Source organism: Esox lucius, chromosome 6 (genome assembly GCF_011004845.1).
Source record: "Esox lucius isolate fEsoLuc1 chromosome 6, fEsoLuc1.pri, whole genome shotgun sequence".
Classification (NCBI taxonomy): domain Eukaryota; kingdom Metazoa; phylum Chordata; class Actinopteri; order Esociformes; family Esocidae; genus Esox; species Esox lucius.
Window position 1 is genome coordinate 19,186,271 of NC_047574.1, and position 17,456 is coordinate 19,203,726.

General features: G+C 41.5%; 3 protein-coding genes across 4 annotated transcripts in view; 1 reads left to right on the plus strand and 2 right to left on the minus strand.

Annotated features, from left to right (window-relative positions):
- The window catches only part of LOC105010677 (kinesin light chain 1), a 40,378-nt gene extending 35,908 nt beyond the window's left edge, over positions 1–4,470 (minus strand). The window contains exon 1 of the mRNA XM_010870173.5: positions 4,451–4,470. The gene's annotated coding sequence lies outside the window, so the exon portion shown is untranslated. The remainder of the gene's footprint in view (positions 1–4,450) is intronic.
- On the plus strand, positions 387–6,156 carry LOC105010676 (dual specificity phosphatase DUPD1). Its single transcript, XM_010870168.5, has 4 exons — positions 387–1,361; positions 1,474–1,565; positions 5,416–5,547; positions 5,776–6,156. The coding sequence occupies exons 1-4, from the start codon at positions 1,216–1,218 to the stop codon at positions 5,988–5,990; spliced, it is 585 nt and encodes a 194-aa protein (XP_010868470.1). The 5' UTR covers positions 387–1,215; the 3' UTR covers positions 5,991–6,156.
- A 144-nt stretch (positions 6,157–6,300) lies between these two features.
- On the minus strand, positions 6,301–17,299 carry adka (adenosine kinase a). Of its 2 annotated transcripts, none has more exons than XM_010870181.4 (11): positions 17,131–17,299; positions 14,251–14,325; positions 11,976–12,029; positions 10,370–10,448; positions 9,372–9,544; positions 9,187–9,295; positions 8,886–9,056; positions 8,761–8,796; positions 8,565–8,679; positions 8,391–8,480; positions 6,301–7,757 (listed from the first exon to the last, which is right to left on the minus strand). In XM_010870181.4, the coding sequence occupies exons 1-11, from the start codon at positions 17,268–17,270 to the stop codon at positions 7,633–7,635; spliced, it is 1,167 nt and encodes a 388-aa protein (XP_010868483.2). In that variant the 5' UTR covers positions 17,271–17,299; the 3' UTR covers positions 6,301–7,632. The 2 variants fall into 2 exon arrangements, with proteins under 2 accessions (XP_010868483.2, XP_010868484.2); XM_010870182.4 differs by lacking the exon at positions 17,131–17,299 and adding an exon at positions 15,942–16,055.
- Between the last annotated feature and the right edge of the window lie 157 nt (positions 17,300–17,456).

Here is a 17,456-nt window from a genome sequence, read left to right on the forward strand (position 1 = left end):
TCAACATGGATATTTTTGCTGTGCACACAAGGCATAAGAAAACATGATCAAAAGATGAATGAGGCAAAAGTACAGACTGTCACCATTTATTTTGGGCTGTTTCAAAACATATACATTTTACTAACTAACTATAACAGCACTTTTAGAATTCCATTCCCCATTTCATGCATAAATAATTATTGTGACAATTCAACTTCAAGCAAATCTAAAAAGTAAATCCCTTCCATGCAATAACAGCAGTGAGTCTGCGACCCATTGACATAACCAAACTCTAGGTATCATCATTTGAGATGCTTTGCCAAGCGTTAACTGCAGCCATTTTAAGCTGTCATTGTTTTGGGGAGTTTCTGACTTCAGTCACCTCTTCAGTATGTGAAATGCACATTCAATCAGACTTAAAGCCCAATCCAGAGGCAGCCATGCATACCCATTCCATGACACTACAATCACCTTACTTCACAGATGAGGTGGTTTGCATAGGATCATCTGCAGTTACATTTTTCTCTCCACACGTTAGCCTTCTGATCACTTTGAGTAACAAGGTGTAGAAAAAGTGAAGGTGCCTGAATACCTTTCGAAAGTGACAAATGCATCGTAAGCATAAAATGTAATCAGAACATACTGTTTCAGAGTATAGTTCTCCCACATCAACCTTTATCTATTTGCAGTAAAGAATATAAATACAGTGGCCAACTATAACTATGTAGTCAATGTTATAATAAATTCCAGTTGAAATTGTATGTAAACAGGACAAGCATTATGCATCGCAAAATCCTCCGTCTGACCAACTCAGAGGTAAGAAATACTGCACATTGGCTCACATTACTGTCTGCTGATTTTAGTGTGTGGTCACGTCTCAGAGCTCAACGACCTAAAAATACAACCTCAAATAGCCTGGAAGAGCAGACGCCATTACGTATCTGGACTCTCTTTCCACAGACACTTTTTCTCAGCCCAAACAATACTCTTTGATAATTTTTGTTATTTAGCAGACATTATTATCTTTACAGGATGAATTTGAGTTTTCTGAAGGACATAACCACAACTTTTTACCTACCAGCTCAGTAATTCAAACTATCAACCGTTCAGTTGAAGGGACAGCTTTCTCATCACTAAGCTATCTGCCGGCTACACCTAGGTAAACCTTTTAAATAGAAGTTGGCCCTGGGTTGGTGAAGAGAACAAAAGGTCAGAAAAAGGATAAGAAGCTTAAATATGTCACATGAGGCGGTTCGTGTTGACCCAGACATGGAATACCTCACACCAGGAGTTGTGGACCTGGAGCAGATGTTCTGGACTGGCCTCGGAGCCACGTACACACACTGCAACCAAGTGTGGCCCAACCTCTACATAGGAGACAAGTGAGTGCACACTCAACCACGCACGGATCCTTCAAATGTATATTTAAAGTTATCAATACCAGTTTTCTGTCCATGAAGTACAATCAAAACAGTTGCCCGTGGGTCTGTGTAGAAAGACAGCGTTGGAGAAGCCCGGTCTGGTGGAGATGGGTGTAACACACATTATAAACGCTGCAGAGGGAACTTGGAACAATGTGTCTACAGGTACCTGCAAGTACATCCTACTATACACACTGTGCTAATAAAATGCTGACCTGCTTACAAACTTAAACACGCTGTAGCTACTGTTGTTTACCGGTCCATAACAGAGACATATCTAACATGTACTAGTAAAATAGTATCATTTTGGCAGCCATTCTCAGCTTACAGACTACCCCACTGCTCCAATAGGTTTAACCAATTTGGGGCGCATGTAATATATTCACCTCCAAAGCTATTGGAGTTAGTCAAAACTATAGTCACTTCCAAAACAATAATATAAATGAGCAAAAAAAGGCTGAATAATATAAACACATTTTGGAGCTTTATTGTAATTTCTAACATGGATATATTGTACATTGTTAATGATTGAAGGGTGGTGGGGCACAAACTATTTCCAAATATAGGATACATACCAGTAAAGCTACAAAACTCACTCTTGCTTCTGATGTGTTTATTAGTGTTGTAGTAGTGTTGTAGTACACATACTGGAGAGAGAGATAGAGAGAGATCTTGTTTAATTGCTCTCCTTCTCTCTCACACACACACATGTAAAATAACCACTGTCACATTTACAAACATCAATTTAGAATGCAACCAAGTTCAGAACCAATGTGCCTACAGGGCCATACGCGAACAGCAATGAGCTCAACACCACTGAAGGCCACAACGAAGTGGAAAGACAACTTTTTAGGGATACAGATCCAGTCTATGACGACAACCTTATAGTTAAGCATGGACAGACACACTGACACTCGTCACCATCTATATCAATCGATCCAGCACAAAAATATGATAAAATATGCTTTCACTCACCAAGGCTGAGGGCTCACTTGAAGAGAAAGGTAGCACCGCGCTTCCTCTGGTAAAACTTTTCGATGACTTTGGGAATGAAGTCATGTAGCTGCTGAATCAGATGGACAACATGGCCAATGCGTTGAGTCACAGCTGTCCCATGGTATTGCCAGTGAAGGTTTTTACCACTTCAAGGTGGAAAAGTTCCTCTGACTCAGGTGTTGTCATAGGTGTTGTGACAATTTTCAGCAGAGTGACAGTCTCAGCTTATGCCACACTTATGGTGGCCTCATTAACCAATTAACCAATCAAGTACAAGGAGAGAGCAAAAACCTGCAGACACTCGGCCCTCCGTGGAACCGGTTTGACACCTCTGGCTTATACTGTCCTCCATACACAGGAGAAGCGCAGCGCGATTTTCCCAAACTGCATTGACACTTGTAAAGTTCCATAGTACAGCGGGTGGCCTTGGAATGCGTCTCTGTGTTGCCTCAGCAAGTGGCAACACGTGTTGGTTGTGCCAGAGAAAAAGGTGGCAAAAGCAATTAAATCTGCAAAAAACACTTTCAGGATGCTCATCCTTGCTGGACAAAGTTGCTGCAGGGTCAGGTTCAGCTGGTGCGCATAGCATTAAACAAACTGGGCATGTGGGTATGTACACATAGTATCGAAGATGCATCTGAATATTCAGGGAGTTTCAGGGAGTCCACGACTCGTCGTGCCCCTGCAGTGCGGTTTCACATTTTCCACACAGTTTAATACATGTTATGATCCGACTGAGAACGTACCTGTTTTCCTCCACCTGTTTGTTATACTACTCAATGGAGCGCCTGTATGCACTGTCAACATGGGCTGACACTTACCTGTCCAAGTAAGGCCAATTTCACAGCAGTGTCCAGATGACTCCCGCTGCTCTCATGTTTGGCAGTCTTCTCAGAAAGATGTTTCAAATCTTTGTAACCCGTCCTCGACCAAGTACCATCTCCACCAAATAGCACATGGAAAACAGAAGAAGCCCTTCTTTTGTATGCTAACCGTTAGCCACTTTTCTTCAAAAACCACTCACGTTAAACTTGCAGTTACTTTTACCAGCAGTTTTAGTGATGACAATATCCCGTGGCTGATGGGCACCAAGTCGCTTTACTTCAAGTTTTTCTTCCAAATTAAGTGTTTCAAACCGGTGCTTGAGTATGAAATCCACTTTATTTATTTTCTCAAGTTATCTGGTGTTTGTCAAGCTAACAGGCTAGCTAAGACAACCTACCGTCCTCGCTCTTGCCGACTAATGTTGGCGCCAGACAGACAAACAGCCAATCAGGTCTGAAATACGATATGACGCTGTAGTGGGGCTACCGACTGTCAGTCCCACTTGGCATCAAATTTGTGTGATCTACATTGATCAAACTAACATTCTGAGCATGCTTATTAATAGTTTCACACGTACATTGCATTGTGAAAGAGGGGCTAGCCCCACATTCACACTTAGCCTATGGCCTACTACTGCAAACTCGAATCGGCAGAACGCAGTCTGAAGCAGCAAGGCAGGGACCAATGAACATGAAATAAAATCCTAACACAAATGATATGCAATTTAGGAAGATGGTACATTCATAGATAATAAATTATAGGAAGTAATCTTCGAGAAATAAAAAATATTTCGTTGCAGTTCTTTCTGTTGACAACAGGTGGGGCTGTGACCCACCTGCCCCTAATGACCAGTCGCCCCTGGTAATTACCAATGATATTTGTTATTGTTTCATTTGTTATTGAACTTTGTTTCAGTACTTCAGTACAACTCTTTTGCAAAGACAACAGTACTGAACCGTTTCCTTAAATATGTGAATACACTGGAAGGGATCATAGACCATTTGCTCCATATAGAATCTTTCCAAATCATTGAGATCCTTTGGTCTTTTCTTGTACTGCACTCGTCAATTAATACCACACGTTTTCACTGTGATTCAAGTGCAGAGTGACTTTCCCATAGAAAAGAAAATGTGTGAAAAAATACCCTACTAGTTGATAACGCCATTGACCTTTAACACCATATCTTGTTTTCATCTACTCACACATCCCTCATTTGACTCTAAACTCACCATATGGCTTGGGTTCCCCTGTGCTTCCAGAACCATCTTCCTTGCCTTGTGGGGCCAAAATGCACTTGCTTCAGCTACCAAATAGGTTTACCACAGTTCACCTGGTTTTCAAAATCTTAATTACTGCCTTATTAGTGGGAAGTTGTACTGTATGATTAAGTATTAAGTCAGGAGGGGGTGTGGTATATGGTCAGCATCACAGAGTGCAAGGACACAGCGCATAGCCGGGGTACATTGACAATGTACCACTAACCTCCACCATACCTTATTGGTTTTATGAACTGATTCCCAATGAGGTTGGAGCAGTGACAAGTGATTTGCTGTCATACAGGCTTTACATTAATTTTTTATTTTAATTTTATTTGTTTTTAATTTTTATTATTAAAAGGCTTTACATGAATCCTGACCCATACACCACGGGTATGACATCAGTCCTAAGAACAGCTGTCATACCCCTGGTTTACGGATCGGTCCTAAGAACAGCTTTTAGTTATGGTATTTTGGTCACATACCACACCCCCTGCCTTATTGTGTACATATACCATGACTATCAGCCAATCAGCATACGAAGCACCCAGTTTATAATATTTTTTTGTGCAGTAGTTTGTATCCTTTGCTTGATTTATGAAGGTCAACAACCGTGTTTCATAACTTGAGCATCAACATAGCCTATTACATGTGTGGATTATTTTATATATTTTGTTACTGCATCTTTAACCTCCTGAGACAGTGTCCACATATGACAACCCAATCCCGTCATACGAAGACATCATTTTTTTCTGAAAATTTCTTCCAGTTCAAAGACAATGCTTAGATATTATACTGATCAGGTCCTGCTAATCCCACATTGCTAAGAGAAATTACAAATGCATACATTATCAAGCTCAGGTCTTAGGCGGTTAACAAAGGTGCCAATGACTTGAGGTGCCTGCAATGAATATACCTGTTCTGACAACCCATTTCAGGTGCCGACTACTACAGGGACATGAACATAATTTACTGTGGTATAGAAGCTGATGATACTCCCACCTTCAACATCTCTCCATACTTCTACTCTGCTGCTAATTTCATCCACCAAGCACTCAGTGACCCAGACAGTACGTACAAAGAAAGAGATCAAATCAATGGTTGTTTTAGGCCAGGGTTTCACAAATCTCTCCTTAGGCCTTCCCCAATGATTCACATTTTGGTTTGAACACTCGAAAATGTGAAACAGTGGTGGCCCAAGAGGTTTCGGAAACCTTGTTTTAGTAGAGATATTCTGGACCAAAGATGAGTTTATGTATATTGTTTGGCAAACTCCTTTTTGTTCATGTTTGTGTTAGACAAGGTGTTGGTGCACTGCATGATGGGTCGCAGTAGGTCGGTGACACTGGTCTTGGCATACATGATGATCAAGCAAGGGTTAACACTGGTCGATGCTATTGGGCATGTGCGACAGCGGCGCTGCGTCCTGCCCAATCGAGGCTTTCTGACACAACTGAGAGATTTGGATATTAAACTGCAGGAGGACAAATTAAGAAACAGACAAACTTCATAACTTTTTAAAAAACTGGTATGCAGCCATAATCTTGAATTATAAAGTAAGTGCACTTTCACAAATCAACATTGTTGTCATTTCTTTAATTCTTGATGTTATCTGATTGAAAGCAATATGGTGGTGGGTTCTATCAATAGCAAGTACCTCAATTAATTGACCAGGTAATTAAGATATTTGTGCATTGGAAGGAGCGGCTCAGACTGCTGGAACATCCTGGGCCACACCTGGTAAAATGAAGATAAATCTGTTCAATGTAAATTGTATTTCAATGTCAGTAGGATTTGGGTTGACAGCTCATATAGAAGATGCGTAGGCTTGAAATATCTTTTACTTAAAGGTTATTCTTAGGACACTAACACAGGTAGGAGCCCCAAATCACAACACAGCCTACATGCAGCAAATTTCATTGAGACTTCAAATTCCAATCAATGCCATTTAAATTAATTAGTTTGACTAATTGAACTGAAAACTGTTGACAATCATACACGAGGTTTTCACTAATGCCCTTAGCCTCACAGACCCTGCACACCAAGTCCCACTTCTACCAACTAGCCTGCTATGACACATTCTTATTAGCCCCAAAAGCAGGCTACACCCACATTTTTATATGTAAATATTTAAAGGGATAGTTCAGGGTAGAGCTGCACAATGAGCAAAAAAAACCAACTGCTATCTTTCAACAAAGAATACAACAAAACATACTGATACCAACATGGATATTGAACAATATACAGTCACCCAGCCATTTTCTAGGGAACAACATAAAGGTTTGATTTATTTTGCGTTCAGAAATGCCCATGTGCCACCTTTGGAAAGGGTGGTTTTGTGTATTTGGACTTTCGTCAACAGGAAAAGCCCAGGGGGTGGCTACCTGAGATGCATGAACCACCATATTTATAGAACTACCCCTTTAATTGTCTACTTTGTTAAAAAAAAAATTTAAAAACACTTCAGACAGCGTATAGAGAATTTGAGGTTTACAAAGTGCATAAAGGCCTTGTAAGTAAAAAGTACATTTATGTTTAATGTGCGCTTTGAGGAATCTGTTCGGTTTTATAGCAACACTGGCCACTTCTCAGCTTCAGTAAGCCTTCCATCATTAAACAATTAATAGAAAAAAGTACATTTAAATCATGACACCACCCATCTAATTTTTAAATGCAGTAATAACTGCTAGCACTGTTTCACTAAACTTTGTGGGTAACCTTCCACAGAAACCACTTTAAATGAATGTGTTCCAATCAAACCAAATAAATCAGCTCGTAAACATCTCTAACCCGTCATCAAACCCACTAGGTTTTAGCTAGCTCTTCACAGGGAAGACTGTTGAAATGTGACAGTTAACTGTGAATCAGTCAGAATTAGTTGAGTACCATCAGTGTGCCTAAGTGGACAGGCAGTAAAACTCAGTAATGAGCTCAACATCGAAGCCGGTGCTGCAGAATGGTTTGTCCTGAGAGCAACCCCTAGTGGAGGTCAATAACCGGCACAGAAATCAGGTGGCACAAAGATGAGCAAAAGATGAAGCATTGCTGGATCAATAGGATGGATGGATGTTTCATTAAAAAGGGCCAGCAGGGACCTGTTTTCTTTCAGTTGAAAGGTGAAGGTCAGGGGTTAGAGGTCAGAAGTGTACAGGTCATCAGTGAAAGTCTGGTTTGTCAGGGAAGGTGCATCCTGCTTGTCTGATGATAACGTTGGCAGCATAGTGTCCGGCTTTCACACAGTCTTCCAAATCCTTGTCCTGGACTAACTCTGACAGGAACCCTTCAAAACACAAACATAACAATATGCACAAATATTCACCTACAAGAACAAGGTAGACATTTGTACAGACAACCACCCCAAAAGGTCCTGCCCATCAGTCGATTCCTACACATTGACAGAATGACTGTCATGACTGCTCCATGACTTAACCACTCACACTTACATGTTATGGCCATGTTTGTTTTTCTTGCGGTTGTTTAATAGGCTAATTCTGTCAAACATATCCATTAATACAATATCAGAGAAGGGACTGCTGCAGTCTTCAGCTATCCATTACAGGCTGCAGCATATTACCATTCATGGCATTAGCGACACAAAGATAACACTTCATTACACTTTCTCCTTCTTTTGAAATTGGAAAACATTTAAATTTGTTCTGGAGGGAACTGTTAGCAGGTCCTAATAAAGGCAGACTTTACTAATTTGACCTGGGAAACGAAAACACACCCAAACAGGTGATTTGCTTGCATGCAAATGTACTGGAATTAAGACATTGGCTAATATGCAGATTTGTATGTGATTGATAAAACTAATTTTGCCTGAACAAAATAAATGGCCTGGCCTGACTTCCCCAATGGTCAGGACGATTAATATAATATCATGACTTGAATAAATGCAATCAGGGAGACACACCTCCTACAAAGGCATCGCCGGCTCCAATTGTGTCCACAATGTCCTTATGGTCAATCTTCAGCACTGGGAACATCTCCACCTTGTCACCTCCTACACACACACACACCGCATTAAAAAGTGACCAAAGACACCAAAGCTCGTTTCTGCCCTAACATCAGCGTGTGGGTGGTTTACCTCTGGTCATTATGGTCGCGTCCTTGCCCTGAGTAAATACGACCACCCTCTGTCTCTTCATGTTGACTTTTGGCAGCGCCTGAGTCTTCTTGGCAATCTCCTCAATGTCCTCGGTCTACAAACACACAACTTAAATCAAAAGGAGCTACAGGGACGCAATGCACCAAGGGGGCGGGCAAAATCACCTTCTACTCACCTCGAAGTGTTGCTCTTTAGAAAACATGGCCGCCTCCTGGAAAAAGCAAAAATGTCTTATTAGTCTCAATATCATTCTGCCAGCATCCTCATGGCTCCGTCTGATGTCTCAGGGTGTGTTTGTACCGTCTCGTTGCCAAACAGCACATCCACATAGGGTATGACCTCCATGAGGGCATCTCTGAAGAACTGGGAGATGAACGGAGCGGAGAGGTTCATAGTGAACAGCTTGTTGTTCTCTGCCGCATGTTTGGCCACCTTTAGAATGGACTCCAGAGACACAGTCAGGAAGAAACCCTACACGGAAGAGAATCCAGCCGGTTACATTCACTCCTATGCAGGTTTTTATAATGCTACACAGCCTGTTATATCCACTGTGGTGACGGCTGTCATGCTTCTCAGCCTGTGTATGTGGTCTCTAACTCACAGCGATGTAGTAGACTTTGGCTTTTTCCACTAGGGACCAGTTCTTCTCCAAGTCCAGATGTTTGTCCTTTTTATAGCAGTTCGCTGCTGCTAGGTTAGCTACCAGAGACCTGGGGGAGGGGGCGGTTACTCTTGGTGTGGTGAGACAGACAGTGACTTCCTGGGTCTATGTAACAGCATGTATACCTGTTGTCCCCAGTGATGCATGCGGCGCAGGTCCCTGTAGGCTCCTCGGTCTGCTCATAGTAGTGGGCGTCCACGTGGGCCTCCTCTGCCTTCTGCTTTAGGATCTCCCCGAACCGGTCCTCCCCGATGCAGCCAAAGAACGTTGACACCTTGTGGGGCTCCTGGATCATCCACTGGGGGAGGAGGATGTTTATGTTTAGGTAGCACAGTAACACAAGGAAAATTGGGATACATTCTTGATCGTGATTTAGGCTTGGGATTAAGGGTAGAAGTTCAAAATTTGTGAATAAGGATATCGTTGAAATGAATGAATTTAAACCATGAATTTGACCCCTACTCAAAAAGCTATGGGGAAAACAAACAAAAGTTAACGTATCTAAATGTGTTTTAAAATCGAATACTCTCTGTAAAGTTTCCTTTACAAAACTTTATGGGGGATTAATTAGAAGCCCTCACTATGGCTGTCACGATTATAACATTTTAGTTGATGACTGTCACACAAATAATCGCAATGAACGATTGAATGCTCACGCATGCTCACGCATGAACCCGAAAATTGTAGTAAAAAATTTTTACCACTGCAGGACTTTTCTTTTGCTGATCAGAGTTGATGCAACAAATTGGCAATCGAAATGCGTCTGTCTATTAAATAATTTTGCGAAATTACAAAACATTGCACTGCCAAACTGGGTTTAAAACATACTGAAATCAAGAAGCAAATTACTATCAAATGCTCTGCTGCAACTCTGGGCTAGACATCCTAACTGATGGAAACAGACAATTCACATGCTTGGTACATCTGTTGAGACGTCTCTAACATTGGTGAAAAACACGCTTATTCAAATTATAAACATGATCTGGGAATCTAAATACTGTGCAAAAACATTGTCGTCATGAAAATAATTGCAATCTGCTTCAAATAATCGCAATCAGGCAATGATGGTATAGTTGCGACAGCCCTAGTCCTCACAAGGGTAGCAAAACAAGTGTTTTTATACCTGGGCAATCTTAATCGAGTTTTGAGTGGCTCCGCCCGCATGATATTCCACTTGAAAGTTTTTGACGATTTCTTCAAACCTGAAACACACATGAACATGTTTAGGACAACTGTCAAGGGTTGTTTGTGGTAATAAAAATAATCCACCAGGCAAAGCATCAATAATGTCCAGAGGAGTGACCAAAAGCCCGCACATCCATCCAATAGTTACTAATGAGGATGGCTGACCAGTCATGTTATTGTCCAGAAACATTCTCCTAACCAATTGGAGACAACACTGCCTTAACATTTATGCTCATACAACATTATGTACGTTGGGTCTCCTGACACTCTGATTAGCCAGGTGGTGCCACCAAAGCAGGCGATTAAAGAGTGCGTGGTAAGAGTGTATTTATTAATGACTCGAAGGTAAAGACCATTCTGGCCAATATATTCCACTGACAACTGTAGCACCAAGTAACATGTTCTGTCCTTTATTTATAGAAGCCTTATCAGCTACTGATAACACAGTGATGGAGAGAAAAGAGAAAGACAGAAAGAGAATTGTAGGAATAGAGGGATATGGGAGAGGGAAGATAACATTGAGAGCCCTACAGTACAGGCGTTTCTCAACCTAAGTAGTTTGATCTAATAAGCAGTCTGTCAGCTGACTCGACTGTAGCAGGGTGGTTGAATTCAGTATTCATGCCAACCCAAACATCTGGTGGATTTCTTCAGGAAGAAAACTTTACAGAATGATCCAAAAGGCCATGCCAACGACTGCCTGAGGTTTAGAGTAAGTCAACTGACTTGATGGACCTGAACGTACCAGTCCCCATTCACTTTCAGAAGTGAAACTTCTTGTTTCGACCAATGGGAAGACCCAGATTAGATAGGAGGAAAATTCCCAGTTGCCATGATACTTGGCACAGCAGAGACTTGCCTTTCAAACACCCCTTCAGTCATCTGATTAAGAACTACATTAAAATGTTAGTGTATTAGCAGATGCGCTTATCCAGGGCAACTTACACCTAGCGCACTTAAAATGCACTGATCTTATGAACAGATTGTCTTAGGCCGCACGCACCAAACAACTCAGTTCTAATGAAGGATTAGGGCTTGACCCTTAATTCACTGAGTCACTGTGTGAACAAGGGTTGGGATCTATTAACGCCTGGAACGCAAAAACCTCAAGGTTTCTTGGGGGCCACACCCATGATAAATGTGGTCTGAGCATTCTACAAGGTTCTACCCTAATGAACCTCAGTAAAAACACCAAAGTCTCGCTCTCTCACTCTCTTCCGTACTGTAGTTTTCTAATCTCTCCCAGGTTAAATGTTGACTTTTTTTAAATGCTAAGGAGAACGGGCCTCTAACCAAACTATGCTAAATGTAAAACCTCCTACCCTGTCATTGGCTAAACTAGTGAATTCTAGAATGTGCCAGTTCTGTCCACAACACACCAGGAAAGAGGGCAGCTCAGTGTCTGAACTCATGGACCCTGCATGTGCAGGCCTGGAACATGGAAAAACGTGTTAATGCAACAAAGAGGGCAACACCCAGTGGAAACTTAACCACATCGGACGATATAGAATGTTTGAATGTAGGTCTACAGCAGAGGTACCCACAGTGCTTTGTGCTTGTCCTCTGCCAGGATCTGGTCATTGGGCTTCAGACCATACCTGAAAGAGAAGTGGGAGATAGATCAATAGTTTTATCTGAATAAAAAAAAGAGGATTTTCAGAAAACAAAAAAAGCTTGAAAGACATCTGAGTCAGTGCCCTTTAAAAAGTGTAAAATCCACACCACTTTGATCAGGACCCAGTGGATTACTAAAGTGGAAGAGCTGTGTGTGTGTGTGTGTGGAAAAGCAGTATACAGTGCCTTCAGAAAATATTCAGATCCCTTCCCTTTGTCCACATTTTGTTGTGTTAAAGACTTAATTTATTATTCCTTAAATGTATCAATTATAAATTCAGGCGATAACACAATGAGAAAATGGAGGGTATACTTTCCAAAGGCACAGTAGATTTAAATAGGTTACTGTTCTGTAAGAGCTAAGAATATTTATGGTCTGGCCCAATTCCAGTTGAAATCCAATGTCTTTAAGTGGTCTGAGACAATAGTCTTGGAGCTGTAATCTACAGAGCCCTTTCATCGGCTCTCACTACATACAACTACTAAACACTGATTAAACCTAACTCAACCTTAGCCAAAACCCACCAGCCTGTAAGCTGCTCTCATACTCTAAATACAACTACCCCAATGTTGGAGCTAAATTAAGGAGTTGAGACAACAGTAAGCTTTTTAACTTCTAACTTTTTGCTGACTTCAGCAGAATACAAGCTTATCATGAAAATAGGGACATTATGTATCGGTGCATCCAACGCTGCAAAGTAGTGCCACAGAGTGTCCAGGAGCTCACTGATGCACTGATTCAGGTTTGGTAGAAGATCCCCCAAGATACCATCCGCCATCTCATTAAGAGCAAGCCCAGATGTTGTTGGGAGTGCATACAGGCATGGAGAGGCCATATACACTACTGATTCACATTAGGAGTTGGAACAACCTAAGATTTCAATTGTTTACTTAGATTTTTGGTGTGAGTTTGAATCCAGCCCTCAATCGGTTGGTGACTCTGGTTTCCAATGACTGTTGATGCGTCATTTTATTCACAGGACTGCGGCATACTGGATGTTTTTCCCTTTTCACACCATTCTTTGTAAACCCTAGAAATGGTTGTGCGTGAAAATCCCAGTAACTGTGCAACAACCATGCCACGCTCAAAATTGCTTAAATTTTTCAGGAGATTGTCTTGACCAGGACCACACCCCTAAATGCATTGAAGCAACAGCCATGTGATTGGTTGTTTAGATAATTGCATTAATGAGAAATTGAACAGGTGTTCCTAATAATCCTTTAGGTGAGTGTATTTTGTTCATTGAGACTAGATGCGTGATTTAGGTGTTCCCTTAATTTCTTTGAGCTGTGTATATAAGGCAATTCAATGTGTTTATTTTTATTCTAATATTAGGTTTTATTCTATTGTATTTTTTGATTTTTCTTTGTATAACATATTGAATTGCTTCCATGTATGAATTGCGCTATATAAATAAACTTGCTTGCTCATTGGCTGGTGCAACTAACACCAGTGAAAAATCCATGTTCCCACCTACTAAACCTGCAGACACTCGGCCCTCCGTGGAACCAGTTTGACACCTCTGATCTAAGGTATCTATACCGGTTCTTGTACTAGTTAGCTTGAGCACCAGTAACATGTACACTACCATTTTGGGTCACTTAGAAATGTCCTTGCTTTTTAAAGAAAAGCGATATTTTTGTCCATCAAAATAACATCAAATTGATCAGAAATACAGTGTAGACATTGTTAATGTTGTGAATGACCATTGTATTTGGAAAAGGCAGAATTTGAAAGGGGTATCTACATAGACATACAGAGGCCCATTATCAGCAACCATCACTCCAGTGTTCCAATGGCACGTTGTGTTTGCTAATCCAAGATTATCATTTTAAAAGGCTAATTGATTAGAATACCTTTTTGTGATTGTTAGCACTGCAGCAAACTTGGACTGATTAAAGAAGCAATAAAACTGTCCTTATATAGACTAGTTGAGAAATTCATCTTTCATTTTAATTGCCTTTTTGTTTGGTAGAAACAGCAGTATATATTGGAAATGTCGAAACAAAGATTTTGACGGGCTTAATAGGTACAGCTACACTAGTTAGCCTTCATGATCAATTGGATGTGTTTGTATAGAATGTCCTGAATTCTAGGGGTGAGCATTTGAATCATAAAATGAATATTATTCAATCAATATCAAAAGAATGGTTATTTGAGTAACAGATATGAAAGGTACCTAAGCCCCTCCCCCTCTAACTCACTTCTCCAAGAAGTCTTTGTCCACGACAGCTGAGATGTCCAGAAGTGGGTTCCCCATACCAAACAGGGAGTTAGGGCTGTAAAAAAAATAATAATATGAATCACAAGATTTCTACTGTACAAATACTAAAAGATTGTGTATACTATTCTCAGGGATCATATCGTTATCGTAAACACCTACCCTTCATTTGTATCCAAGTACATCAACTTTGTGTCGAATGTGTATTTTGTTCCCATTCTGTCTAGAAGTAGAAGCACTCTTACATCTAGTAAAATTTAGTGTGTAAATGTATTTAGAGAAATAAGGTGACTGGTCCTGAGAAAATATAATATGCACACTGTGGAATAACACACAATGTCCGTCTTTTCCAGTGACTACCCAGAAGTGTACCGCATCACGTGGTCACAGGATAATGTTAAGCCAAAACCACCAGACACTAAGGACAAAAAGTGAGAATATGGACTCAAGTGTGAGCGCAACACAGTCGATGTTCCCAGATATGATCAAAGTCCTCCAGACACAAACAATCACATGATGTGTTTCCACAGAAAGACTGGCTGTGTGTGCCCGTGTCTCCCGGGGATGAGTTGCAACACAAAGCACGACTTTGTAGCAATTCCAGGCGAGTCTTGTGATATGCTTTAGACCAAACGTGTTTCTAAACCAAATTCCCCCTGAGATCCAGCAGAACTGCGCTGCGCTGGGAACTCACACCAACCGATATCTACCCTGCTGCTACGCACAGCCTAGTATTATTCCTCACTGTGGGGCACTGGCATGCTCTGTGCGTGTCAAATCTCAACTGCGGGGGTCAAAAGACTGACTGACAGCACTGGGAGACATTGTTAAGAGTAATTTGAACATTATAGTAGACTCCCGGGTGCACGCATACTCCCTCTTTGGTTTAGTATGCTATATTAACTAGAGAATGTAGGACAGGCTTTGAAGGATGTTGAAGCCTCACTCTGCTGTCCCCTGGGATGTATTCATTAGTATCCAACGTAGAAAAATGTTTTGCAACAGACAAACATCTGTTACGAAAGCTGGTTTCTGGGGGACAAGTTCAGGTTGGTCTCTCCCATATTGGGCATCCCCCCCCCCAGTGAATGCACCCCAGATGTCTTTCTATGCAAACACATCCACCCAGCCGCAGCCCCCCTTATCTCCATCTGCCTTAAGGCAAACACATGACTGGATGCAATACTGCACAAGCTCTCCACATGGCAGAATACGCGCTGAGCCAGACATATGTGGAATTAGACCCAAGACGACTACAGACACACTGCAGCCATCCGTGTGGAGACAGTAAATACGGAGATGATATCGTCAAGTCTACAAAATAGAACATGAGCTGAAACGTCGTTGGCACGGAATACAGTAATACATTGTTAACACGCCTGTAGGGAGGCAGCACAATATTAATACGAGTGTCAATGAATCACTAACACCCCACACTTACTAAAAACACACCGACCATACGCACAGTGATGATTACTAAGTGGCAGAGTCAATATCCGTACCACATTTCCAATCCAACAATGTAGCGTCCTACCATCCACTTTGCAGATGACAGACACAAACTAGCTACTATATAACATTTGTGTTTTATAATCCAGACCAAGACCTTGCACAATACAGACTACATGAAACCATGCACACCAAATCCTCTGTAGTCTTTAATTGTGTTCTTACCTTGCTGCTGGCATGGTATGTATCAGTTTCTTTTTCACAATTGAACTGTGTAACAGACCTGTTGTCCTCCCCTCAGACTAACCAGCCAAAAAGGACTTTTCCGTCCCAAAACCTCTAGTGTATAACTCCCTTGAATAGCTTGGATCGATTTTCCTCTGGGAGGACTCACCACGCGTTCGAGCAGATCTGATAGGCTACACGAAAACTGGGAGGGGCAGTGCTATCTGGCACTGTGGCTAGCGACCTGTATTTTGACTCTGGAGGTAATCATACTGTAAGCGTTACTTCAAATGTGAAAATCTGCAAATTACATTTATAAAATGTCCTGACGGACGACCTGTCCCGCGACAAGTATTATAATTTCTAACGTCTGGGGGCTACTGCAGTTACATTTAAAGAAGACAAACCGTTACAAAAAATTTAAAGATTTCATTGTTCTGAGAACGAGGAAAGCATGCATTCATTTACTAAGTACTGTAGGTGTAGGCACAACGTAAATACTTTCATTCAAGTAGTTAGAAGCCGAGCCAGCCTAACCAGTACTGTAGCTGTCACAAGCCAAGGGCAAGTGAGTGACACGACATTGAACTTGTACTGGCTGAGAACACACACGTCACTCAGGCTAAAAATGTTTTAGCCCATGTCGGTCGTTTGAGGATTGTCAGACAGACAGTACTAACCCGGATCTTTTACCTACGATTCCTTCCCAAACTTGCAGAATAAGTGCAGCGAACGCCACGGAACGTGTGACCTGTAGTTAACACCGACATAACAAAATACACGTGGGCTGTATCGCTGTCTGCAAAGACAACGGACTTTATACATTGGACCACACCGTAACCACTAATTATAACTTGCACGCAAGATCAGACAGCATATGCTTCGCATTAACTTGTTACCGTAACAGTAAAGACGTAAAAACAGTTACATTCTTTCTAGGATGTGGTCGTACTGCCAAATGAATGATTTCCACGCGAAGCAGTGCCAGTACACACATTTCCGAAATTATAAAATCAGAAAGCCCAAGTGGTTTAAATGCATGAAATTCATAATTCTGAAGTTTACAATCGACGCGGTTTGTCTTGGTTTAACACAAGTCTGAAGCCCAAACCACGTGTGCAAAATATTTAGCTTTTTTTAGGCCAACTGGTGTGTACAGTCAATACACATGCATGGTCAGCATAGCTACCCGAGTTTTATCGAGGTTTTCTTCCCTGGTGATTTCTTCTCTGGAGTTTTTTTCTCAGGAGTTTTCTTTTCTGCGGGTTTGTCCTGCTTTTTCTCTTCTGACAGTCGAAGTTTCTTCGCTCTAGGTTCGCCTGACGCCATGGTTCTGAAGGAGCACACCGCAGCAATGTCTTGAGTAAAGATAAAGAAAATCAAGTGGAAGACAGGGGAAGTGCAGTTAGAAATAATAATTGGCAATGCAAATACAACAGCCGGATCACGATTTAGCTGCCCGCGGACTGCGCCTGAGCACAAAGACAGAAACTTCGGTCAGAAGTAGGCGACTTA

What these genes read in the sequence shown, in the direction of transcription:
- LOC105010676 (XM_010870168.5), top strand. Translation starts at nt 1,216, where the DNA reads ATGTCACATGAGGCGGTTCGTGTTGACCCAGACATGGAATACCTCACA. An exon ending in AACCTCTACATAGGAGACAA is followed by an intron (nt 1,362 to 1,473) that starts GTGAGTGCACAC and finishes GGGTCTGTGTAG; the next exon opens with AAAGACAGCGTTGGAGAAGC. An exon ending in TTGGAACAATGTGTCTACAG is followed by an intron (nt 1,566 to 5,415) that starts GTACCTGCAAGT and finishes AACCCATTTCAG; the next exon opens with GTGCCGACTACTACAGGGAC.
- adka (XM_010870181.4), bottom strand. Translation starts at nt 17,270, where the DNA reads ATGGCGTCAGGCGAACCTAGAGCGAAGAAACTTCGACTGTCAGAAGAG. An exon ending in TGCTGTTTGGCAACGAGACG is followed by an intron (nt 8,797 to 8,885) that starts GTACAAACACAC and finishes TGCTTTTTCCAG; the next exon opens with GAGGCGGCCATGTTTTCTAA. An exon ending in CTAAAGAGCAACACTTCGAG is followed by an intron (nt 8,680 to 8,760) that starts GTGAGTAGAAGG and finishes GTGTGTTTGTAG; the next exon opens with ACCGAGGACATTGAGGAGAT.